General features: G+C 43.6%; 1 protein-coding gene across 1 annotated transcript in view; it reads left to right on the plus strand.

The window, feature by feature from the left end:
• Positions 1–1,167: 1,167 nt before the first annotated feature.
• HSD17B2 (hydroxysteroid 17-beta dehydrogenase 2) overlaps positions 1,168–26,604 on the plus strand; it is a 64,304-nt gene continuing 38,867 nt past the window's right edge. Inside the window, exon 1 of the mRNA XM_023226846.2 lies at positions 1,168–1,604. Within this exon, the coding sequence (XP_023082614.1) occupies positions 1,340–1,604 (265 nt within the window). The 5' untranslated portion in view covers positions 1,168–1,339. The remainder of the gene's footprint in view (positions 1,605–26,604) is intronic.

Below are 26,604 nucleotides of genomic sequence, written 5' to 3' on the forward strand. Positions count from 1 at the left end.
GGGCATGTGGCCCACGTGGGGCATGCCGTGAGCCCAGGTGCAGTGGCCCCTCTCTGGCTCAGCACTGTTAGGTGGTGCTGTAGCTGCAGAGTGCTGGCTTTTAAGCCAATTGTGAGTAAGGGATTTATTTTTTCCCAGCCTCAGTTTTTCTCTCTGTAAATTGACCATAATAATAATATCCACCTCAAAGCGTTTTACAAGGTTGAAATGGGGTGAAAATAGGAAAAATCTAGCACTTAATGTATTAATTTTTAATTTTTTAAATTTTTTTTTTTTTGCCCAAAGCAGGCAGTGGAATAGAATGCTTAGGAGCATAAAGCTCTGAGATCAGGCTGCAAGACTGCACTGCTGTGTGATCTTGACTAAGTCTCTTATCCTCTCTGTGCCCTGGTTTCCTCACCTGTAAAATTACTATAATACTAGAACCAACTTCATAAGGATATTGTATTCAAGGAGAATGAGCCGAGTGCCAGTGAATGGAGGCTGGCATAGAATAGGCTTGCAATAAAGCGAATGAACAAATAAGCAGCTATACACAGCCTCTGTCACAAAAACGTACCAATAGATATTAGCCGCTATTAGTTAATTGTCATTATTATCTCTCCCTGGCATGTTTCCCCTCAGGCAAGACCAAAGCACTTTCCTCTGCCAAAGAATATCTTCCTCTACTTTCATATCCCTCTCCATCCAACCCTTCAGCCTGCCTCAGTTGGGATTTGTAGGAGTCCTGAAGCTATGGACGGGATCACAGGTGCCTTCCCTTCCAGAATCTACTTTCCAAACTTCATTGATTGCCTGAATTTATACACACACACACACACACACACACACACACACACACTCTCGCTCTCTCTCTCTCTCTCTCTCACTCACTCACTCCTGAGTCAGAAAAAGGACTCAGCACCCAGACACACTGCAGGCTCTTGAAGAAGATAGTATTTTCCCGGGAGCTAGAGGATTTTCCTGTTATCCTCCGTGCAGTTCGAATTCTGTCAATTATTATCCAATTAGTCATCTCTCCAGAGGTGGACTGTCATTGAAAAATAGAAGGTGTGTGTTTGTGGGTGAGTATGTGCATGTGTTGTGTATGCAGGGGGCAGGGAGGGGGAGAGCGGTCAAATAGGAAGTGCCTCGGTATTTATGTTGAAGTGCACACTGGTTTAAATTACCCACTGGGAATATGATTGTGCTTAATCTCTGCTCAGTCGAAAGGGGCTGGGGCTGCTTTCTCCCCTCCCTTCTTGCCTCTCTGTTCACATAACTCAGGCTGCCTCCAGTCAGCCTTTGCCCACTAGACTCACTGGCCCTGAGCACTTGAAGGTGCAGCGAGTCACTGAGAATGAGCACTTTCTTCTCGGACACAGCATGGATCTGCCTGGCTGTCCCCACAGTACTGTGCGGGACAGTATATTGCAAATACAAGAAGAGCTCGGGACAGCTGTGGAACTGGATGGTCTGCCTGGTGGGCCTCTGTGCAGTCTGCCTACTCATCCTGTCCCCTTTTTGGGGCTTGATCCTCTTCTCTCTGTTATGTTTCCTCATCTATACTTACTTACCTGGCCAAGAGTTGTTACCTGTGGATCAGAAGGCAGTCCTGGTGACAGGTAAGCAGAACGGCGCTGCAATTTTCACTGAGGGCACGATCTGAAACTTGCTTTGCCTTAGCAGGACTTTGTCAAATCTGGCTTAAAAATAAAATACTTGGCATGTAGTAAATGAAAGCCCTCACCCAAGTATTTTTCATGACATTGCTTTGGTTCAGTTTTTTCCAGGAGGTGCATTTGAAGGGGCTGGTAGCAGGAGGGAAGGAGAGGATGAAGTACACCCAGACAATGAGTTTGTTAATTTCCCAGGAATAAATATTAATAGGCAAAATGGCAATATTTCATGTGTTCTGTTGTACCCAGGAATGTCCCATAGGTTGTTTTTTAGGCTTAAATGGACTTTTGTTCCGAGATCATTGTTTGGCCAGGTTCTCCACCTGGACCCTTCTTCCCTAGGTATGCAAGACAGCTTACAAGCCAAGTTCTACTGGCCCCTTGCTGTTTTGAAATATTGAAGGAATTCGCTCACCTGGGCTGGAGACTTTGCTGTTTGCTTGGCTGCTGCAAGAACCTTGTGTCCTGTCTGAGCTGTTCCTCATTAGACCTCTAATGTTTCTTAATTGGACCAAGCTGGCAGTGTGTCCAACATTCGGTTGCCTGTTAGCTGAGCTGCCAGTTTTCTCTTCTTTGTGTGTGTGTGTGTGTTTCCCCACCGCAAGTGTGAGGCCAAATTAAATTTCTTTGAGTTGTAAAACTGGTTTGTTTGGTTATGGAGTTTAAGCTTGGATATGGCTGTAATTAGGATTACCCAACGTTATCCTAACCCAGAAAGCCCTGCCAAATTAAAAAAAAATCAACTGTGGAATCATTTGTGGGAGATCATCACCCCTCTGACCATGGGCCTCAGGGTGAAGGCAAGAATGGGATTGGGATGTGGTTGGGAGAAAATCTGGGGCTTGGCAATTTACAGAGAAACAGACTTTGTTATTGTGTTAAAGTAAAATGCTTTCTTGAAACAAAATTCAAGTGGTGCTTGTTGGGAGTTTGATGTGCCACAGAAAACAAGCTTATTTAAATTAATTTTTGAAAGTTTACGGGGAGAAAATTCAGTCAATGGGATGTTTATCTGCAAGAATGTCTGACATTACCTGGAATCATGTATCTGGGAGTCTGGCTGGGTTTTCCACATTTTTACTAGAATTCTCAAATGGCTTATCGGTGAAATTTGTAAGAGTCTCAATTTTCCTATTCTGTGTCCTGTTCTATTAGGAAAGCTTAGGATGAACTCAGGCAAACCACAGGGTAGCTAAGAAAAATGGGAACTCCTTCTTGCTTGTTTATTTTGTCAACATTCTTTATCTTCTGCATTTCAAGATGCAGGCATGAATTAACGCTCACAACATATGCACCCAACTCAGTGAGCCCACATCAGCCACTGAAAGGTGCCGTGTTTACTGTTGAGTAAGGATGACTGAATTAATTAGGCAACTCAAGCTTAAGGACTAATCCCTACATGAAATGCTCATAGCAATTATGAAAGTTGAGAATTCAGATAAGTACTACATATATTTAAGGATGACTGAAATGTGACTTTCACGTTCTTTGTTATTTTCAAATTCTCTGTCATTTTAATGAGGAATGCTATGTGCTCACATAATTCTAGACAAGGTTTCAAAATCTTTGTATGAAATCGAGAAATTTAAAATGAATTCATTTTGTTAGACCAGAACTCTTTAAAGAATGAGAAGCCATGCTGAGTTTGGAACGACCTTTGTTTCACATTGGCTTATGATAACATAGATTAGTATGCGTTTTGGTGGGGCAGGACCGGCAAAAAATGTGGCAGTGTACATCAAAAGCCATACATATTGTTCCTTTATCTGACAATTCAAGTCTTGGAAATTTATTTTAAAGACATAATCTGAAATATGAAAACAAAAGAGTAGAAGAAAAACCAAAATGGCACATTCAACACAATCTTATTGTTTAATAAGATTAATATTCAATATCAAAAGCAACCAAAAGGGTGATAATATATGGTACATCCTCTGGGTATGACAATGTGCGACCATTAAATATGACAGCCCCAAGAACTGTGTTAAATGGAAAACCGCCTGGGCCAAAGGAAAACACACAGGAAACCCCAGCATTAGAACAAGTCTGCAACCACGTCAAATGCATAGATCCCTGGGCTGGGAGAAAAGCTGTGATAACAGCTGGAAGAAAATAGTTTGTATATGGTTGGATTAGTGTACTGGAAATAGAGTGTAAATGAAAGGAAATAGTTTATAAAGGAAATAGTTGGTTAATGGTTGGATTAGAGTATTTGCGTGTTTTTTTTTTCTCCCCTGGATTTCAAATTTCTCTAATGTGATTACATTACTCATATAATAAAAATACTTAAAAGAGAGCACTAAACAGCTAAAGCTCCTTTTAGTTTGCACTTAATTATGGACCCAGGCGAGAGGCAATTACAAAGACAAGTCAAAAAAGTAACCTTTTTTTCTCCCCTTTGAGCCCTTGATTTCATTTTGCTAATATATTCAAAAGTTTGTTGCCTTAGAGACAACATAAATATAGTAAGAAAAAGTAAGCAAGCATAGGGTGTTTGAATATATGTTTGTCTTCTAGATGCCTGAAGCCACAGCGGCCATTCAAATTTTTAAAATGTATGTGTGATGCATTTTATTCTGTTTTATTTTATTTTATATTTTATTTTATTTTATTTTATTTTATTTTATTTTGAGACGGGGTCTCACTCTTGCCTAGGCTGGAGTGCAGTGGCATGGTCTCAGCTCACTGCAACTTCTGCCTCCCGGGTTCAAGTGATTCTTCTACCTCAGCCTCCCAAGTAGTTGGGATTACAGGCCTGTGCTATCACACTGGCTAATTTTTGTATTTTTAGTAGAGATGGGGTTGTATGATATATTTTCAATGTATAACTGTAAAACGAGCAAAGAGCAGACCGGCATGATTGTAACAACATCTCAACTACAACATAGTGGGAGAAAACTCTGAAGACAGACAGGCTTGGGTTTGAACCTTGCATCTACCTTGCCTTAGGCTAGGTCCCCAGGGGCAGTGTTTTCTGTGAGGATTTGTGGGAAAGATTTATTAGGAGGGTTTCCAGAGAAGATGGACAGGGAAAAGGAAGAAGCCAGGCAAGGGTGTGACATTGAAAAGTCCTCTGAAGATCACTTGGGCTTAATCACCCTGGGCAGACGTGGGGTAGTGTGGATCACACATCAGAGCTGTGCCAATTGGGGAATGGAGAGCTGTTGTCTTTTTGCCTTCACAGCTGTCAATCATTAGTTAAGGGCAGTCACCCCTCTTCCCCCTTGGATGTGGGGAGGAGGGGAGATTTAATTCCATGCACTTCTGGCACCATGTGGACACCGGTTGGCAAAGTGGGTTCTGGCCCTTTGGGGAAAGGGTAGCAGGTGCTGGCTGCTGGGAGTCAAAGTGCACCCTGGATTAATGCACACAAAAGTGGGAGGGTTCTGGGGCAATAGGACCTTATTTGCTGCATCTTTATTACTAGCTGTGTGGACAGCTGTGTAAACTTTGGTGCTCAGTTTTGGACTTTGGGACTTCTGTTTTCTCCTCTGTAAATGGAAAATAATACACACATACACACACACACACAAACACACACACCCCTACATATCTTATACTACTATAGATGGAGTTAGCAAATGAGAGAGAGAGAGAGAGAGGAGAGGAAGAATGACTGTATTGGGGTGGTGAGGGGGAAAGCTTGAGTAGTTAGGAAGAACATGAAGGAACAAAAAGAACAAAAGAAAAGGCTGACAAACAGAAGCATTCATGTATTCATTCAATAAATATTCACTGAGAGCCCAGTATGTGCCATGCATTTTCCAGAAGCAAAGGGGGGAGGAAATTTCAAGACCATACAATTACCCTCAAGTGATGGTATCAAAATTCCTACTTTTCCTTCATCTTGGACACACACTCACTGGAGTTCCTTCCCCCTCCTCTGAGGTTATGCGCTGTCCTTCTCAGCCTACCCTCTAAGCTTGGCAGGAGTTGCACAGGTAACTTTAATTTTCTATCCTCTGGCCTTTAATCCTGCCCCCTCCAGTCTTTCTCAACCATCTCAAATATTGAGTATTGATTCACCATCTACTGGGTACAGGGCAGACACCTCAGGGCTTCATGGACCACTGGGAAAGACATGGCCACACCCAACTGTGGCTGTGTGATGGGGCATATAAGAAATCTCCAGGTTAATTCCCCAAGTGGATCCCAGGCAGACACAAGTCTTGTGTGTGGGGCTGGTGAAAGCTTGACAAAGAAAGAGGGACCTTGTTAAGAATCTAAAAGTAGTTTTCCCGAGGGAAAGTGGGAAGGTATTCCAGCCTAATTGGTTAAGTAGCTACAATGAATATAGCTAGCACTCAATAAAGCTTGCTGCATTAATAATTTTTAATTGAAAATTTCAAAACTGGATATATTGGAGAATGGATCTAGGAGGAGAAGTAAGACCTGTATTCAGTGAAAATATTTTATGCTTATAAGAAAGGGTCTCAGGTCAGTGAAGATCCCTTCTTGCAATTATTGAATAGTCCAACTAAGGTTCTCAAGTTGAATACCATTGGTATCATCTTGGGGTTTGGACTCCTTTGGATTTCACGTTAGATTATTTAGATGGATAAACATTGACAGTGGACTAAGAGACTAAGAGAAATAACATCTCTGTGCTCTGAGCTTTACATGCATTTTATATTTGATTCTCACAACCCTAATAATTTACATTTGTAAACAAGGGAATGTGTCCAAAGTCACTGAGCTACTAAGTAGCAGAGATTGGACTAAACCCAGATCAGATCCAAGGCTTACCAAAAACCATCCTCTTAACCACTGTCATTAGAAGTGTTAGATCCATAGTTGGTATTAACCTACAAAGGTTACCCAGAATATAAAATGTGTCCACTCAACCAACAAGTAAATATTGAATGTCTATTATGTGCCCATGACTCTGCCTAACACAGAGCTTGGCAATTGATTGGGTGTAGAAGATGCTTATGAGGGATGATGAAATAAGGGTACCACAGACAGGGCGAGGGACGTTTGCAGAGGGTGATGACTTGAGAGATGCCATATGCTAAGCTTGACTTCAGAACTGAGTCTGAGAGCAGTGAAGCGTAGTTCAAGTGAACTATCATTGGAAGTTGGAAATAATGAAATAGAACTTGGTTAGATTTGTAGATAGATGCTGGCGAAGCATGAGCAATAAAGTGATGGTGGATGTTGAAAGGATGGTCCTCAGTGAGTCTATAATCCAGTCTACCAGATGCTTTTTACATGAACAAATGTCCCCACTTATCATGAGGTTTAAGTTTTACCTTTTCCTACTACAGGGAAGCATAAAATGGTGTGGTTAACCCAGGTAATTTTGTGAAAGTTTGAACAATGATTGTATCAGGCATTATAGATGGAGTGTTTTGACTGGGGAGTATTCTGATGGCATGGAAATCCATCCCAACTATACTGCAAGCTGCTTGAAGGCAGGAACCAGGCCTCTTTTTATGACCATGTGCCTCTTCTCAGTCTCTGAGCACGTTAGGCCTAACACAGTGTTAATGAGCGAATGCGCCGTGAGTGAACCAGCCATGGGGGTGAAATGTCCTCTCCTTTTCATGGTCGTTAGTTGGACACAATAAGATTGTCCCAATCTGCCCACTCACTGAAGTACTTACCTTTGCTTTTCTTTTTGCTGGAGTCATTTGCATAAAAAGGGCAGAGGGACAAGGCTGAGCTGTTGAAAGCTCCACTGTTCCATAGTGACTTAGTTGTTGGCTTGCCGTGGACAAAGCTTTGTGCTGATTTGGTTCTGAGCGTGCTCCTGCTTACCCAGGAAGTGGCACAAATAGAACATCCACTGGCTCCCCCCAGGCTGCTGAAACTACTCTCTGAGGGTCACTGGTGTCCTCTAATCACCAGAGCTTGACTTCTGCTCCAGCACCACTGACCGTATTTTCCTTCTTTTCATGGCCTCATTAGCCTTGCAAGAACTGCATTTCCATGCTTCTCCCCCATTTCTTTGTCCTTTGACTCTTCCAGGTTCTTCTTCCTACCCTTCCTCCAAGGTAACCTCTGACTCTATCTTTACTTCACCTTCTTATTTGGCTGCATTCCCTACCCAGTAGCAAAGTCATACCTGCTCCTGTGGTATCAACTGTCTCCTCTGTGAGAGGATCGGCAAATCGTGGTTTTGTATACCTGACGTTCTGATGAACTCCTGACTCGTATTTCCAGAATTTTAGCCTGAAACTTTAAACTTGGAAACAAATTTATTATCTCCTGTCCTGAACCTTTCCCCTTTCTTTTCTTTTTTTAAAATTTTTTTTGCACAAAGTCTCGGTCTGTTGCCCAGGCTGGAGTGCAGTAGTGCGATCTTGGTTCACTGCAATCTCTGCCTCCCAGGTTCAAGCAATTCTCCTTGCCTCAGCCTCCCGAGTAGCTAGGATTACAGGAGCCCGCCACCATACCCAGCTAATTTTTGTATTTTTTAGTAGAGACGGGGTTTCACCATGTTGACCAGGCTGGGCTCGAACCCCTGATGTCAAGTGATCTTCCCGCCTCGGCCGCCCAAAGTGCTGGGATTACAGGTGTGAGCTGGAACTATTGCACTTGGCCTCAGTGTTTAGAACTTGGTGGAGGGTGGTAAGTCCCATACAAACTGGAGCACATAACCCCTGACTAGAGAAGGCAGCTGCTTCCTACTGCCAGTCAATTATTGCCACTTTGCCACTTTTGTGGTATTTCAGGGCAAATTGAAAATTGTAGATCTTTGTGTGTGAAATCTCCCATTTAAAACAAGTTGGCAATGACTTCTTTCTTTTCTTTTCTTTTCTTTTATTTATTATTTTTTGAGAAGGAGTTTTGGTCTTGTTACCCAGGCTGGAGTGCAATGGCACGATCTCGGCTCACTGTAACCTCTTCCTCCTGGGTTCAAACAATTTTCCTGCCTCAGCCCCCCAAGTAGCTGGGTTTACAGACACCCGCCACTATGCCCAGCTAACTTTGTATTTTTAGTAGAGATAGGCTTTCACCACGTTGGTCAGGCTGGTATCGAACTCCTGACCTCAGCTAGTCTACCTGCCTCGGCCTCCCAAAGTGCTGGGATTATGGGTGTAAGCCACTGCATCTAGCCTCTTTCTTGTTTTTTAAACAATCGCATAGATCAAACAACACATTCTTGTGGCCAAATGTTAGCTTTCAACTTCTGTTTGGTTCCCGCAGAGAGAAGCAGGCAGAGAAGAAACTTTTCTCCTGCTTATGGAGTTGCATCTCTTGACGTCATTTCTGCGGGTTAGTTTGCTATCAGGGCCTCTGTCTTCTTACTTGGGCTATCACAGACTCCTTCAAGGAAGGATGAAGGGAAAAAGAAGTTCCTCTTGGGCCAAGCTTTTCCCTAGTAGAGCACGTAGAGCTCTGAGCCTTCCATGTTCCCTCCCATTAGCAAGTGCTGTGTGGGGACTGGGGCTCCCCAGTCAGGATCTGGCCACATGCAAGGGATCTCCCCTGGCCTGCCCTCCTTGTTTTAGGTCACTTGTGATGTTGGGGCAAAAGGGGTGAGGAGCCAAGACAGTTCATTCAGCCACTTTAGGGTTTATAAAAATCATATAGATAAACTTTATTTCAGACCCAACCATTTCCCAACACCGGAACACCCTGTTCAGCATCATCCCATTTCATCCATTGGGGTTTTGAATAATCCCAGTGACAGGGACTTGACCCTCTATTGGTGGAAATTATTTCATTTTTATACAATGCTAATAGTTGTAAATATCTTCCCTATAATGAGCAAAATATTCTTCCCTTGAAGTTAACTCTGCTCTTGGAAGTCACATAACCTAATTAAAGTGTTATTTTGCATGATTGCCCTTGAAACATGTGGACTGCATCACATCAGAGCCAAATCTTCTTTGAACTAAATCTTCTCATTCTTTTTACCATTCCTCCCATGGCCTAGTTTCCAGAATGTTCATCATTCTCTTTAGCTCCTCTGAACCATTTCCAGTTTCTTTCTTGACATTCCTCCGAGCTGTTGACTCAGAGTTAATACCACATACCATCTTGGTATGAGCAATGCAAACCCAACTGGAGCTAAATGAGGTGAAATTAAATCAGAACAAATGCAGGGTTCTTCACCAGATGCTGTTGCTTTGTTTGGTGGAGTCAGTCCCTAAATCCCATGTCCCCCCGAATTCTGAACCAATGGAGAAACAAGACAGGGAGCTTAAGACATCAGCCTTATTCCTGATAGATGCATATTGGAGCACAGGTCTGGCTTGTGGTAATAACGGTGCTTAGCCAAGGCAAGGTGGAAAAGTCTCAGGCCTCACCCACAGATGGGGCCTGGACTGGGCAGCTGGCCTTAGCACAGGTGTTTTATAGGCTGGGAGGTTGGAAGGAAGAGACGACAGTGTCCACAGGATGGTCTGGCCTCTTGGGTTTTCTCCTCTCCTTCTCAGTCCTGATCATTTTCTCTGAGTTGCCATTTGGTTCTCCTGCTAGAGAGAGAAAAGACTTTTGCACCAGGTAAAATGTTCATGTCCAGTTCTTTCTGCCAAACTCACCAATCAGATACTTTGCTCTACCTCCCTGGGGGGAAGGAAGGTAGGGGAGCCAGAGTGGCCAGGAATGTCACACTGAAAGATATCCCTCCATATTTCAGAGAGCATAGGAAGTGCGGAAGAAGTGTTCCCCTGTCACACTAGGTTCAGAAAACCAACTCTTCTGGCCAGGCATGGTTGCTCACACCTGTAATCTCAGCAGTTTGAGAGGCCAAGGCAGGCAGATCGACTGAGGTCAGGAGTTCGAGACCAGCTTGTCCAACAGGGCGAAACCCCATCTCTACTAAAAATACAAAAATTAGCAGGGTGTGGTGGTGTGCACCTGTAATCCCAGCTACTCCACTCAGGAGGCTGAGGCAGGAGAGTCGTTTGAACATGGGAGGCAGAGGTTGCAGTGAGCCGAGATCTTACCACCGCACTCCAGCCTGGATGACAGAGTGAGACTCTGTAAAAAAAAAAAAAGAAAGAAAAGAGAAAAAACAAAAGAAAACCAACATCTAAATAGCAGATGCTGTGTCTAAACTGCAGCTGGTATGAAAATGGTCCAGGGAGGTTTGCCTGTGAACTTAAATGGGGTCAGCACTGGGCTGTTTACCCCCAGTGAGCCCCCCATCCATCTTAAGCTTCCCTCTTAAGATATACAGTATCTAAATGAAGGTATTAGGCTACTCACTAGCTCTGCACTCATGAGCAAGCTGCTTCACCTCTCTGAGGTTAATTTTTCTCACATATAAAGTGGAATCATGATTGATATCTCTTCTAGGTATTAAGCAAGATTGTGAATATATGTTGCTGCCTGATACATAGTAGCTGCTTCATAAAATATAATGATTTTTACCTATTTCCTATCTTTTCTAGTCCAGTAATTCCCTTGGCAAAGGAGATGAAAGGAAAATAGGCGATGAGATTTCTGTCTTCTGGGCCATTCATTAATGTGCCTCATCTGCCTCATACAATGGTGCCCTGCTCCTTTGTTCTTTGCATTTTGACTGTTCCTTGGCTGGCAAGCCCTCTTTTTGTAGCAGACTTGCTATGCAGGTCCCAGCTTAATCCAGTTTTTTCACTGACAAATGCTTCTCCAGTGTGGAGACTTTTGGCTCTGTGCTGTCTACCTTCGGTTCTTGCCCTTTTAAGCTCTGACCTCGCTGAGAGCTTCTGCTGGGACCACTCTAGCCTCTTGAGTTTTTTCTCCTGATAATTTACCCTGAGCTGTCTTTTTGGTTCTTCTGTTACAGAGAGTCTTTGGGAGGTGCTGGATTGTGAAGACCTTTGCTCTAGGCAAACTGTTCACCTGTTGCATTTCCTCCTGAGTCCTCATCTCTATGAGACAGGGCATTACCTCTTAGGTGGGGAGCGAAGGGTGCTGACTGGGAGCAGGATGAGTGATTGATGTGAGCTATGTCTGGGGCTGAAACTGGTTGTTTTAACTGCTAATGTTTTCAGTACCAATTGCCTACTATGCACACTCGAGATACAGTGTGGAACAAAAACAGAATAAGGCCTTGCCCTTATGAAGCTTAATTCTAGTGGAGGAAGACATAATGCAAACAAACCAATGAATGGATAACATGATCTCAGTGCCGCAAGTCCCTCATGGCTAGGAGAGTGGTGTGACTGTGCTATTGAGAGCCACCTTGTATCAAAGGCTTCCTATGTGTCAGGCACTGTAAGGAGCACTTTCCACGCCTAATTTCATTTAATTCTCACAAACACCTTATAGGATATCTATTTTTTTTTTTTTTTTTTTGAGACGGAGTATCGCTCTGTCGCCCAGGCTGGAGTGCAGCGGCCAGATCTCAGCTCACTGCAAGCTCCACCTCCCGGGTTTACGCCATTCTCCTGCCTCAGCCTCCCGAGTAGCTGGGACTACAGGCGCCCACCACCTCACCCGGCTAGTTTTTTGTATTTTTTAGTAGAGACGGGGTTTCACCGTGTTAATCAGGATGGTCTCGATCTCCTGACCTCATGATCTGCCCGTCTCGGCCTCCCAAAGTGCTGGGATTACAGGCGTGAGCCACTGCGCCCAGCCTGGATATATCTTATATAAGATATTTAAAAATTATTATGGGCCAGGCATGGTGGCTCACACCTGCAATCCAAGCACTTTGGGAGGCCAACGCGGGTGGATTACTTAAGCCCAGGAGTTCAACACCAGCCTGAGCAACATAGTGAAACCCCATATTTACCAAAAATACAAAAATTAGCCAGGTATGGTAGTGGGCATCTGTAATCCCAGCTACTTGGGAGGCTGAGACAGAAGGATCACTTGAACCTGGGAGTCGGATGCTGTGGTGAGCCAAGATGGCAAAAAAAAAAAAAAAGTATGTAAATCTTTAAGTGTACTCAAGAGGAGCAAATACACGCAATATACCCAATACCCATATTCTAGAGTGATCATGGTCCAGATATTGATGAAATGGTTTTTATTATTAACCCCGCTCAACGATGACAAAATTGGGGTTTTCAAGTTTATATAATTAAGGCCTCGTGACAAATAAGTAATTGGCAGTGCTGGAATTGAAATGCAGGTATTTTAGCTCAAGGATAATACACGCAGTGCAGACAGGTAGATGGCGAGTGCGCCCCCTTGAGGGAAATGGGCGATGGCCGCCAACTTTTTCAGACCTGCTTGGTTGATGGAAGCACCTTCCACGTTCAGGCACAGAATCTTACGGCAAAGCTCACTTCCATTCCTTAAGAAAGAGAGATCCTTGGCCGGGCGCGGTGGCTCAAGCCTGTAATCCCAGCACTTTGGGAGGCTGAGACGGGCGGATCACAAGGTCAGGAGATCGAGACCATCCTGGCTAACCCGGTGAAACCCCGTCTCTACTAAAAAATACAAAAAAACTAGCCGGGCGAGGTGGTGGGCGCCTGTAGTCCCAGCTACTCGGGAGGCTGAGGCAGGAGAATGGCGTAAACCCGGGAGGCGGAGCTTGCAGTGAGCTGAGATCTGGCCACTGCACTACAGCCTGGGCAACAGAGCGAGACTCCGTCTCACAAAAAAAAAAAAATAAAAAAAGAGAGATCCTTATCCCATAGCACCAGAGAACACTGAAGACTGAACAGCCAAGAACTTAGTGATCTCCCTCCGTTAGCAGGGATGGCACTTTTCCAGGGAGCAATCATGAATGCCCTCTGCTCATGAAGCTCGTCACTGTTTTCCAAATATTCCCAGTCATGCCTGGGGGTTGTTATCTGGCCACCTCTACATTACTACTTCAGAACCTACCTGGTACGCTGTTAAAGCATGAGGTTTAGGGAAGAGCTAGAGAAGAAGACAATGGCATTGGAGGGTTTTAAAAAAGAACTCTGATTAGTAGTGTGGAAAGGGGATTAGAATCCATTCATTCATTATTTCACCAACATTTATTGAGCACCTCTGTGCCTGATACTGGGAATACAGTGGCAAATAGCATGCATTCATGACAATGAATCAACTTGTAGTGTAGAGGAGTAGGTAGGCAAAAACCCAGGATATTACAAGACAGTGTAAGGTGTGAGAGTTCAGAGAAGTGGGCAGAAGTGAGAAGAGGCAAGAGCATGTAGCAGGCTGGGGTAGAGGCCATTAGTTGGAAGAGCAAGCAGCCAACTGGAGGGACTTTATGAAGAAAGTCCTATAGAACTTGCTGTCTCATTGGACCTAGGCGGAGAAGAAAAGGAGAGACCCACTGCACATTGGACTCTCCCTATCATGGCTGTCTTCTGATTGCTCTTCTGACTGCCTGTATTTGACTCAATGCCCTTTCTGATTGTTCTTTCGACTGCCTGTATTTCCAGATGGACTATGAGCTCCATGCAGGGAGGCACGATGGCCCCAGTGAAAAAAACACGGCACCCACAACAGGCTCAAGGAATGAATGCATAGACAAAGAAACATGGAGCATGATTCTGAGGGTCTGAGGGTGATTTTACAATGAAGATAAACTGTAGGTCTTGCGAGACTGAGGAAAAGGAGCCGACTTTGTGAAAAATATAGTATCTTTTGTTTGAGACATGTTGAATTTGAAATGGCAAGGTTGTATTCAGGTGGTGGTGTCCAAATTAAATTGGAGAAATGAGGCTAAAATCCAAGAAACAGCCCAAGATGGAAGATAAAATTAGGTTAATCTTCCACATATGTAGGACAAATGAAGCTCTGAAAGCTAAAAAGATATCTGAGAGAAGCGCATACACAGAGATTAGGACAGGGCACTGGGCAGTTGGGTCCACTCATATCTATAGGATAGGAGGTGGAAGGGAGACCTAGGTGGTGCAGGGTTCCAAGGAAAATAGTTACAAACAACATCCAATATGGAGGAGAGGGTGAATGAGATGAGATGATGGCTCTGTGTTTCATTGCCTTAGGGATACCGATTAGAGAGATTCTTTCAGGAAAGGGTACAGGAAGGAGTCCCAGTGCAAAGGCAGCAAGGAGATGATGTTAGTGGGAAACTCTGAAAATGTGAGAATTTTGGTGGAAAAGGGAAAGAGCAGATGGGGAATTAGCTCCAGGGAACATGAATATCAAAAGAAAAAATTTGGTGGAAGAGAGAAATTTGGGGAGTGATTTGGAGATCCAGAAGGAAGGAGTTGAAAAACAGACATTAATAGTACAAAAAGGATTGTGATAACTGATGAACTAGGAGGCTGTTGTTTAAGAGATAAGGAAAAGTGGACATTATAGATGTCTGAGCTTTTGTTCTAGTTTGCAAGACTAATATGCCATGCTGTTGGTTAGAAAGGCAATTTGCTTATATAGGAAATCTTCAATTGTTTGTGGTGCCAATATTGGTTATATGGTAGTTGTATAAGACATGACAATGAACTGCTTGTAGTCAGTAGAATAGTTATGAGAATAAAATGAAATGAGCATGCCAAATGCTTAGTGCTGTGCCTGGCTGCATAGTACACAACCGGTGAATGCTGTTGTAGGAAATCAAAGAAGACAAAGGACAATAAAGTAATAAGAGAATGCATTATGATTAAAATAATCCTGGCTACTTTCTGGGCTAGAACAAGTAGTCCCAGGTTGAGCTTATATCTCTCTGTTCAATTACATCTCTCCTGTTTATGACTCTTTCATATTCTTTATCAGCATTCTCTGTGACTATTTATTTAATATACTCTTCCCTCTCAAGCAGTTGTTCTTGACTGGGAGCAATTTGGCTACCTAGGGGAATATTTGGCAATTCTGGAGTTATTTTTGTTTGTCAAAATCTATAAGGTAGGGGGGCAATGACAACATGCTACAGGTATTGAGTGTTGAAGCCAGGATGCCACTGAACATTCTATAATGCAAAGCACAGCCCCCACCACAAAGAAATTGCCTGACCTCAAATGTCAATAGCTCTCAGGTTGAGACACTTTGTCCTAGATCAGGGGTCATGTCATTCATGTGGATCATGGTGTCCCCAAATGCCAGGTACAAAGCAAGTCACGTGTTGGGTGCCCCATAATAATAAAGGGAAATGGAGACTTAACTGGACCTTGAAGAATAGGCCAGGTCTGAATGTATCTCCTGCTTTGAGTACACAGTGTGAGAAGATGCTGTGAGCATTTTGGAAAGAAAGTTCAACAAAGAGATTGCAAACATTCTGTCCCCCAAAGAATGAAAGAGAGGAAACAGCCCTGGGGCTTTTCCAGGAGACTGATGTTGCCATAAACAAGAGAGTCTTGGAACAAAAGGTCTGGAACTGCAGGTAACACAAGAATGCCGGGGACTACAAGCAGTTCATTGTTTTGACAGATAGACTTCAGCCAACTGCTGATGCAGCAGAGATGGAATTTTTCAATAGACACAAACTAGAGACAGTTCCTTTGGTAAGGCACAAAGGTGAGGCTTCTTAGTCCCACCATGGGGCTGCATGTGTACAGAGAAGGTCTCCACCTTGGGACAGCTTCTCGAATCTAGTGGATGTCAACCATCACTGTGTGTTAGAATCACCTTGAGGCTTTTAAAAAAATAATGATGTTTGGGCACCCACTCCCAGCGCTCAAGTTCACCTGATCTAAGGCATGTGCCTGGGCATTGATGTTTCTTTAGAGAGCCTCCATCCCAGGTGGAGTTAATGGATAGCCAGCCCTACTTTACGAATGGACCACAGCTCACAATCTCGTATAAACAGTTTCCCTCTCCAACCCTTATATACCCAGTTCTATTGGGTGTCTCAGGCTTTACATGCTTGAAACTGAGTTCTTGATTTGGGACCCTTCCCTTCCTGGCCCTTGCTCAGTGTTCCCCATCTTGGTGAGCTGCACTACCCAGCACTCTGTAGAGACCAGAATCCTAAGAGCTCCCCTCCATTCTCCTTTCTCTGTCCATCTCCTCCACCACCCACCCGTATACAATTTGTTCTCTGTGCTGAGGCTATTACTTTCAAAGTGCACCTAGATATGTCCACAGCTCGTCACCTCCTCTGCTTCTGATGTAGTCAAAGCTATCGTCATTTCTTTTAGGGCTACTCGCTCACTTCTGGGATTTCACTTTTGTCTCTTTAACCTGTTCTCTGCAGAGAAGCCTGAAGGTCTTTTTCTGGGTTAACACCCATCAAAGGCATTCTGCTATAGAGAATTCTAACCCAAACTTTTGCCCAAGACCAGAAGGCCCTGTGGAATTTGAGCTCCCAGATCCCACACCTCTCTCCCCTGCTGGTTAGCTTGAAGCACCAAGCTCTTAAGCCTTTCCATGTACTCTTCTTTTCACCTGGAATGTTTTTTCCTCCTTGCTTTATAGGCTGGCTTACTTCTTCACCTTCATGTCTTAGTCGAAGACATGACAATTAACTGCTTGTAGTCATGGTTTCTGTTTTTTTGTTTTTAAGTCTTGGCACTATTGACATTTGGGGCTGGAAAATTTCTTTGTCATTGGGGCTTTTCTGTACATTATAGGATGCTTAGTCTCTACTCACTGGATGACACAGTAATCTGCTCCCCAGTTGTGATAAGAAAAAATGTCTTTAGGCAATGCCAAATGCCCCATGAGGACAAAATCCCTGCCAGTTGATAACTACTAGCTTAAATATTAACTTCTTGAACAGGTATTCTCTGTTCTCCAGGCTTTAAGTATCCAGGTGTATTTCTCAATCTTCATATCCTATTTGTTACCTTCATAGTACTTTTCTCACCTTGAAATTGAATATTTATTGAGTAAATATCTGTGTCATAGTGCCACTAGACTATCTTGATTATTTCATTCAGTTCTGTAATAACAGCATTTCATACAGCTCCTAGTATGCAGTGGATGCTTAAGAGACATGTATTGAAGAAATGTGTGCATGGATGAATGAATGCATGAGCCAACCAAGACTGCGACTGCTAGTCAGGCAAGTGCCTTCTCCCCTGGGTGAGAGAGATTATCTAGCAGCGCAAAAAGAGCATGGACTAAAAAGGAATGAGATGATGTCCTTTGCAGGGACATGGATGAAGCCGGAAGCCATCATCCTCAGCAAACTAACACAGGAACCGAAAACCAAACACCACAGGTTCTCACACATAAGTGAGAACTTAACTATGAGAACATATGGACACAGAGAGGGAAATGACACACATTGGGGCCTGTTGGGGTGGGGGTGGGGGAGGGAAAGCCTCAGGACAAATAGCTAATGCAGGTAGGGTTTAACCCCACGGTGACATGTTGATAGATGCAGCAAACTACCATGGCACATATATACCTATGTAACAAACCTGTATGTTCGGCACATGTATCCCAGAACTTGAAAAAAAAAAAAAAAAAAAAAAAAAAAAGAGCATGGACTTTGGAATCAGTTAGTTGCAGCTTCTCAGCTCTTCCAGCTGCTTGATGTGTCACCTGGGACAGATAATTAACATCTCAGAGCCTCAGATTACTAATCTGTAAAATGGGGATACTACTTTTGAGAGTTTGCTTAGCTGTGTAATCTTCCCTGCTCTCTCCCAGACCCCATGGACTTTGGATGCTTCTTCATGTGCCCTTGGCACCTGGTGCAGGTCTCTATCAAGGGCTTACCATCACCAAGGATAGGATCACACTGTGTCCTCAGTGCCTTATGCAGAGCCAACCACATCATAGGTGCTCAGGAAATAGCGTCTGTGCGGTATGTAACCAGGGATCAAGTTGTATCTGAGATTTGATGAGTCTTGTAGGTGGCTTGCTGAGACTATTCTTATAGGGGTTGGTTCCTGGAAAAATGAGCAATCCCAGGTCCCTCCTTGATGGGCTGTGGGACTGGGGAGGCTGTGCCGCTCTCTGTTATTCGGGTGGGCGTTCTGGTTTGCCAAAAATTGAGAAGCTACGCCTGGATCCTCTTACCTCTTTTTCTGTTTTGGTGTTCTGCCTCAGGCCTTTGCAAATAATGAATTTAACAAAGATATTGTCTATCTCTTAGACCCAGGGAACTGAGTGTGGGCAGCTGTTCCTCCTTGGTCGGAGCAAGGGAACTGTCCTGTATCCAAATGGTTCTAGTGAGAGGTTCTTGTGAATGGAATTGTCGGTGAGTTCTAGTTTGCTCATAGCAGGGAGCATCCCTTGAGGTCTTCTACCTGCTCAGAAACTATCTACAGAAGGCAAGACCCTGGGCATGCATTTCCCTCAGACTAGCTTTTCCTAGTCCCACTAGGAGAGTAACTGACCAAGCTAGGCCCTGAATCTAGCTCTTGCCCATCTCTCTATTTTTTATGCTCAAAACTGACAATCCAGGGAAAAAGCATCCTTTCTCTTAGCTTGGGCAGGGTTAGGAAGTCTACTGAAGATCACATGTGGTAGGAGACGGGTAGTTCACTTTGTTGGTCTCCTGGAGCTGCTGTAACAAAGTATAACAAACTAGTCGCCTTAAAACAACAGACATTTATTCACTCACAGTTCTGGAGGCTGAAAAACCCAAGAGCAAGGCACTGGCTTTGGGTGAGGACCTCCTTTTCTCATCGTAACATGGTGGAGGGCATCATATGGCAAGAAGGCAAGAGCATGCCAGCTTAGGTCTCTCTTCGTCTTCTTATAAAACCACCAGTCCCCTCTCGGGGGCCACATTGATGACCTTATCTAGTCCTAATTACCTCCCAAAGGCTCCACCTCTGAATGCTATCAACATATGAATTTGAGGATTAAGTTTACTACATACGAAATTTGGGGAACACATTCCAACTACAGCACTTATGAGCTAAAAGTTGCTAAGAAGTTTTTTTTTTCTGGTAGCACAGGCTTCGGCTGCATGGCAAGTGCAGAGGTCAACAGAAGGAGCCCATGTACATCAGGGAATTAGTGATCAGAATCACCTGGACTGCACGGGAAAAAGTCAAACCAAAAGTCTTACAGATAGAGAAGATTTGGAAAAGGTGCACATCCCAAGCAAACTACACTTGACACACCCCTGCAGTCTACAGAGATGAAAAGAGAAAATTGAAGTATCTCCATTTTTCATTCTCCCAAGTTTTTATATTTATTTATTTATTTAAGTAGTGGGGATTGAAAACTAAGATAAAAAACACCAACATAACCAATGATAAGTTTAGCAGGACTGGGGAAAGTTCACAGCACTAGCCATGGACTCTGAGTTCTCCACTAGACTGTAAGACCTTGAGGCCAAGAACTCTGTCCATCTTGGTCACCATTGTACCTGTAGCACCCAGTGCACTATGGGGGGCAGAGAGAAGCTGAGGGAACCGATTAGACTCTTTGGTTGTGGTTGACCTCTAAAGATGTTGTATCAACTCTGAGACTGTGCACAGAGAAGACTTTGTGGGCTGCTGCCCGTGGAAAGAAAGTTTCATCTTGTGTTGCTACTGGGGAGCTCACACAACACTGAACATGGATGGTACTGGACTGGTAGAGCATCTCCCCCTTGTATTATGTAAAGAAGTTCTAACATAGAATGCATGACCATAGATAGAAGTTCATTATCATTTTTATTTAATAAGCAGTTGTTCCTGATAATCAAAGTGATTCAGATATCAGTTAAGGTCACTATGCTCATGAAGTCAAGAGATCATGTGCTTCAGTGAAACCCTGTCTCTGCTAAAAACACAAAAAATTAGCCAGGCATTGTGGCGGGTGCCTGTAGTCCCAGCTACTCTGGAGGCTGAGCCAGGAGAATAGCGTGAACCCAGGAGGCGGAGCTTGCAGTGAGCTGAGATCGTGCCACTGCACTCCAGCGTGGGCGACAGAGTTAGACTCTGTGTGAAAACAAAACAAAACAAAACAAACAAAAAAGAGATCATATGCGTGAGTCCTTACATGATGACCTAAGGGAGATCTATCCATGCCTTCCACAGCGTGTTTACAAGTTCCCAAGCTTGTCTTTCTCCACATTAGCTCTGCCTCTGATTTCTAGTGAAGAGGAACTCTCATCTCTCATTTTTTACTCTGCTATCAGCCCAAACATTTCATGAGCCCTTTCTCCTTAATCACTTACCTTAACCCATATATTGAAAAAAAAAAAAAAGAAAGAAAAGCCACGCACATAGATCAGATGAAACTAATATGCTTTCCAGAAAATTCAGGGCTCCTCTGTCATCACAGACATTGCAAATATTAGACTGCGCCATTCTTTTTTAAAACCAACTTTTTTTTTGGGGGGGGGGGCAGAGTCTCGCTCTGCCAGCCAGGCTGGAGTGTATTGGTGTGATCTTGGCTCACTGCAACCTCTGACTCCTGGATTCAAGTGATTTTCATGTCTCAGCCTCCTGAGTAGCTGGGATTACAGATGTGCACCAGCATGCCCAGCTAATTTTTGTGTTTTAAGTAGACACGGGGTTTCACCGTATTGCCCAACCTGGGCTCAAACTCCTGGCCTCAAGTGATCCTCCAGCCTCGGCCCCTCAAAGTGCTGGGATTACAGACATGAGCCACTGTGCCTGGCCTAATATAACTTTTTATTGAGATATAATTGACATGCCATAAAATGTACTCTTTAAGGTATACATTTCAGTGGTTTTCACTGTATTTACAAGGTTATGCAACCATCACCACTTATTCCACAGTTTTATCACCCTCCCAAAAAACTCATAGCCATTAACAGACTGCCCTATTCTTTTATTTATTTATTTTTTTTGAAATAGAGTCTCACTCTGTCACCCAGGCTAGAGTACAGTGGTGCGATCTTGGCTCACTGCAACTTCCGCCTCCCAGGTTCAAGCGATTCTCCTGCTTCAGCCTCCAAAGTAGCTGGGACTACGGGCGTGTGCCACCACAGCTGGCTAATTTTTGCATTTTTAGCAGAGATGGGGTTTCACCATGTTACCCAGGCTGGCCTCGAACTCTTGACCTCAAGTTATCCACCTGCCTCAGTCTCCCAAAATGCTGAGATTACAGGCATGAGCCACTGTGCCCAGCCCTGCCCTATTCTTAACATACCACTTAGCCATTTCCACCAACTTAATTTCCCAACCTCCAGAAATGTTACTTTCTGTCCCCACTCCCACTTCATCTCTTTGGGGTGTCATTTTTTTCCTCTTTCCGCACTAGTGTCTTTAGCAGGAAAGGAAGGGTGCTGTCCAATAGAAATATCTCTGATTTTTTTAAAACCTAAGTCAACTCAAGTCACACCTTGGTTCAAAACTTTCTGATGATATCTCTCATCACACTTTACAGTGAAACTCACGGTCTTCCTCATGGCTGAAAGCAGAGTCTCTCAACCTCGGCTCTCTCAACATTTGAGGCCAGATGGTTCTTTGTGGTGCGGTCTGTTCTATGCATTTTGGGATGTTTAGCAGCTCCCTGGCCTCACCAGATAACAGTAGCCCATCCCCGTTTTTACAACCAAAAACGTCTCCAGACATTGTCAAATGTTCCCTGGTTGGTGGGGGGGGGGGGGGGGGGGGGGGGGGGGGGGGGGGGGGGGGGGGGGGGGGTACTGAAAATCACTGACTTAAAGGCCACATGGACTGGCCTTGAACTACTGCTATAATTTAGCTCCTTTTATTCTCTTCTTTGCTTATTCTCCTCTGGTTAAAATGGCCTCTCTGCTCTTCGACTGAGAACTATGTTCCTGTCTGAGAGCCTTTGCACCTGCTCTGCCCTGTGCCTGGTGCACCCTTCCCTGGGATAGCTGTTCAGTTGCTACCCACTCAGAGTTGCTGTCCCCGAACATGGTATCCTGGCACCCAGTCACTATTCTGTTGCAAACATCTATTCCCACCTGACATCAATATGTTTGCTTATTGAATGTCTCCTATCACCCCCTACAAGCTAAGCTCCATGGGATGGGGACTTGGATGGTTTTACATGTTGCCGTGTCCCCATGATGTAGAAGAGTACATGACACATGCTTAACAAAGAGCTATTGAAAGAATGAGATAATGAATAGGCAGGAGCACACAGGATGGAGTAAGCAGGATCTATGTGAGATGATGAAGAAATCAGCCCAACTAGAATAGAAGGTAGGTCCTAAGGTTGGGAAATGTAGAAAACTTCCCTGGAGTGGGCAAACGGTAGGAGTTATTAATATCCAGACAGTATACTGTATCCATTACCTATCAGGCAAGTGGGTATCAGAGCAAGTTCGTGAGTTGGGGAGAGATGTGGTAAGAATGGAGCGGAAATGAGAAGCCTGGATTCAACTGGAAAACCATGCAATGAAAACGTGGATCCAACTAGAAAATAACACAGTGCTCTGGTGTGAGTGAGGGTGGCAAATTGGTTTCCTCTGTGGTTGGTGAGGAGTATTGGGGTGAGTAGATTCTAAGGGAGAGGTGATTTGATTGAACTGTGTCCACGGTGGCATGAGAAGGGTAAGCTTGCCCTGGGACATCTCTGTTGTAAAGAACTAGGTCAATGGTGGTAATTAGTAATGAAACAGAAGATAGAAAACTGTAAATCACAGACATCTTGGATTTTATTCAAGTTTGGCAAGTTGCATCTTGTACCATTATATTTTAGAAGCAGCTGAGTGAGTTTTTGGTCATGTGTTGGCAAGAATGACATCCTGTCAGTCAGAAAGCATCTTTCCCATGAAAAAAAGGGACATTAGTAAGGCTGCCCTACTTAGATAATTATAAAAAGGACCCTGGGATAGTGGGGCAGTTTAGTTGTATCTCTGGTTCGTTTTCTCTTTTTTTGTGTTATGCTAATCTTAAGTAAATTTACTTTTTAGGTAGTTGTTTAACGTGTTTTTACAAGTGTTACTTTACTTGTAGCCATTCTTGTGAAATATATGGTTGGAACATTTACAAAAAAACTTCTATTAACCAAACCACAGGAAAACATAGGAGAATGAACAAAAGAAGCCAGCCACAAAGAGGACTGATACCTAATTCCATTTATTTAAAACAAAAATCAGGTAAAGCAGATCTATGCTGTTATAAGTCAGGATCGTGGTAACCTATGAGGGGTAGGGACAACTGAAAGGAGATACAAGGGAGATTGCTGGTGAGCTGGTGATGTTCCATTTCTTAACCTAGGTGCTGATTAAGTTTCTCTATAATGTATAATACATAGCAGATTGGTAACCTCAAAAATGCTATTGCTTATTCACAATGATAGGTAAAATATACACCAGTCATTGATTCCTGGAAGTTGACTATATTCAGAGAGAATGTGTCAGACAGGAAATATAAACAAACAAAAACAACCAACCAACCAACCAACTAAACAGGTGCCTTAGAATCTTATGGACATAGGGTTCAAATTGCATCTCTGCTTTTTCACTTGGGTGAGGCTGGAAACTTTTTATATTCTTTCTGAAGCTTGGTTTCCTCATCTGTAAAATGGGAAAAAATGTACACTTTTTTTATGGGAGCCAACTGGAAGCTCTAAATAGCCAAAACTGGAAGAATTAGAGCAACCCAATAAATAAAGTAGTAAGCTATAACCCAAAGTATAAAATCAATGTTCATGAGTCCAAACTAATATAAATAAGTAATTGAACAAATTAATAAGTGAGAGAGAAGAGATAAATCTTCTCTGCAGAATTCCAATTAATTTGTGGAGCTATTCCACCCTAAAGAAGCAGCATGACTCCCCACTTTTTCTTTTTTTTCTTTTCTTTCTTTTTTTTCTTTTTTTTTTTTTTTGAGATGGTGTATTGCTGTCACCAGGCTGGAGTGCAGTGGTGCGATCTCAGCTCACTGCAAGCTCCACCTCCTTGGTTCAAGTGATTCTCCTGCCTCAGCCTCCTGAGTAGCTGGGACTATAGGCACCCGCCACCATGCCTGGCTAATTTTTGTATTTTTAGTAGAGACGGAGTTTCACCACGTTGGCCAGGATGGTCTCAATCTCCTGACCTCATGATCCACCTGCCTTGGCCTTGCAAAATGTTGGGATTACAGACGTGAGCCACCGCGCCCAGCCTAACTCCCCAGTTTTTAAGTGTGGTCTGTGCACAACAGCTTCGTTTCAAAGCATACAGCTTGGGAAGGGGAAAAAGCAACTGTGCAGTGGACAAAACTGATGAACACTACTTCATCCAGGTCAACATCTTCCAGGTCAACATCAGCAGTGGTCTTACGTCACATGGGTGCTATGTACCCTTGATGTGATGTGATGTGATGTGATGTGATGTGATGTGATGTGAAGTGGCATTTTACCTCTGTAATCTTCTTCCCCCAAACCTATAATCCCAGTCTAATCAGGAGAAAAGCATCAGACAAATTCAAATAGAGAGTCATTCTACAAAATCCCCGATGAGCACTGCTTCAAACCATCAACTATGTCAACTATGTCAGGTCTGAGAACCTGTCATAGCCCACAGGAGTCTAAGCAGACAGGATGACTAAACTTAACAATATCCCGAATAGGATCCTACAGCAGAAAAAGGACATTAGGTAAAAGTAATGCAATCTGAATAAGCATAGAATTTAGTTAATAATAATGTATCAATATTGTGTCATTAATTGTAGAAGGTGTAATTACATCATATTAATGTAAGATTTTTGCTGCTGTTGTTAATTTTTTTTTTTTTTTTTTTTTTTGAGACAGGGTCTTGCTCTGTCACCCAGGCTGGAGTGCAGTAGTGTGATCATGCTCACTGCAGCCTCAACCTCTTGGGCTCAGGTGATTCTCCCACCTCAGCCTCCTGAGTAGCTGGGGCCAGGGGTGTGTGCCAGCACACTTGGCTAATTTTTAAATTATTTGTAGAGGCAGGGTCTCCCTTTGTTACCCAGGCTGGTCTCAAACTCTTGGGCTCAAGGAATTCTCCTGCTTCAACCTCCCAAAGTTCTAGAATTACAGGTATGAGCTACCGCATCCAGCCATAAGATGTTAACAACAGGGAAACTGTACGCGAAGTATTTGGGAACTCTCAGTACTAGCTTTCTGATTTTTTTGTAAATCTAAATTTGCTCCAAAAAATAAAATCTGTTTTTTTAAAAAATGAGCACCTTACCTTAGGTTGCAAGCATAAAGCGAGATAACATATATAAACATAAGGCTCTCAAACTTTTTGGATGTAGTCCCCTTTCAGGGGCAAAAGTCATTAGGGCCCGCCTACCCCACCCATTCCCACACCAGCTTTGTGTTGGTTCACCTGTGCCCTAAGGGTAACGCGAATTTTCATGGTGACCAGGTCTTAGCTGAATGCTGAATTAGTCATCTGTGTAGTTCTGTTTCCTTTGTGAATACAGAATTTGAGAAACTTTTCACAAGTTATGTTCCTATTAAAAAATGAAGGTAATTTAAAAGAAAGAATCTGATTTTTAGGCACTGTGGACAGATGGCAGGGCTCAGGGAGGGTGATGAGTGGGTCCAGGGTGCGAGTACAGGGCAAGCACATGAAACTGTGAGAAGGTGATGGGTGGTGCCTGGACTGTGATACTTCCTCATTTACTCAGTTGCTCATTCTGTCATTCGGTAAATATTTACTACAGTCGCTCAGTAGGTGTGGGGTCTAGACCAGTGAACCAGACAACCCGAGACAGTCCATAGCCTGAGGGAGATCACCTAGTTTCTTCTCTTTCCTGCCCATATTTTTTTCTGATGAGGGTTCCCTTAAGGAGGAACCTGGAGTTCTCTGTCAAAGTAGACTATGACTCATATTCCTAAGTCTTTCCTATTAATAACGTTCACGAATATTGTAATTATTTATCCAATGTGCATCTTCTCTCTAGACCAGGGTTTCTCAGCTTTGACGCTGTTGACATTTGAGGCTGGATGTTGGCTGGCAGATGTTGAGAAGCATCCCTGGCCTCAATAGTACTCTGTGTTGTGACAACCAAAAATGTTTCCAGACGTTGCCAGATATTCCCCAGGGGACAAAATTGTCCGTGGTTGAAAATCACTGCCCTGCATTGGTGGCTGTCAATCCTGGCTGAACTTTGGAATCTCCTGGAGAGATCTCAGAAACTGTTGCCAGTGGGTACTGATCCCATCCAGGCCAATTAAATGAGACTCTATGGGGATGGGACCTGGGCATTGACTATTTTTTAGACTGTAGTGGGACTCAGGAGTGTAAACCTCTTTCCTACGCAGTATGCTTCGTGAAGCCAGGGAGTATTTGTCTTTTATGGGTGGGGGTTGCTAGGACCTAACACGGTGATCTTCCTGAATGAATAAGTGAACAAAAGAATGGAGG

This window comes from Piliocolobus tephrosceles, chromosome 17 (genome assembly GCF_002776525.5).
Source record: "Piliocolobus tephrosceles isolate RC106 chromosome 17, ASM277652v3, whole genome shotgun sequence".
Classification (NCBI taxonomy): Eukaryota; Metazoa; Chordata; class Mammalia; order Primates; family Cercopithecidae; genus Piliocolobus; species Piliocolobus tephrosceles.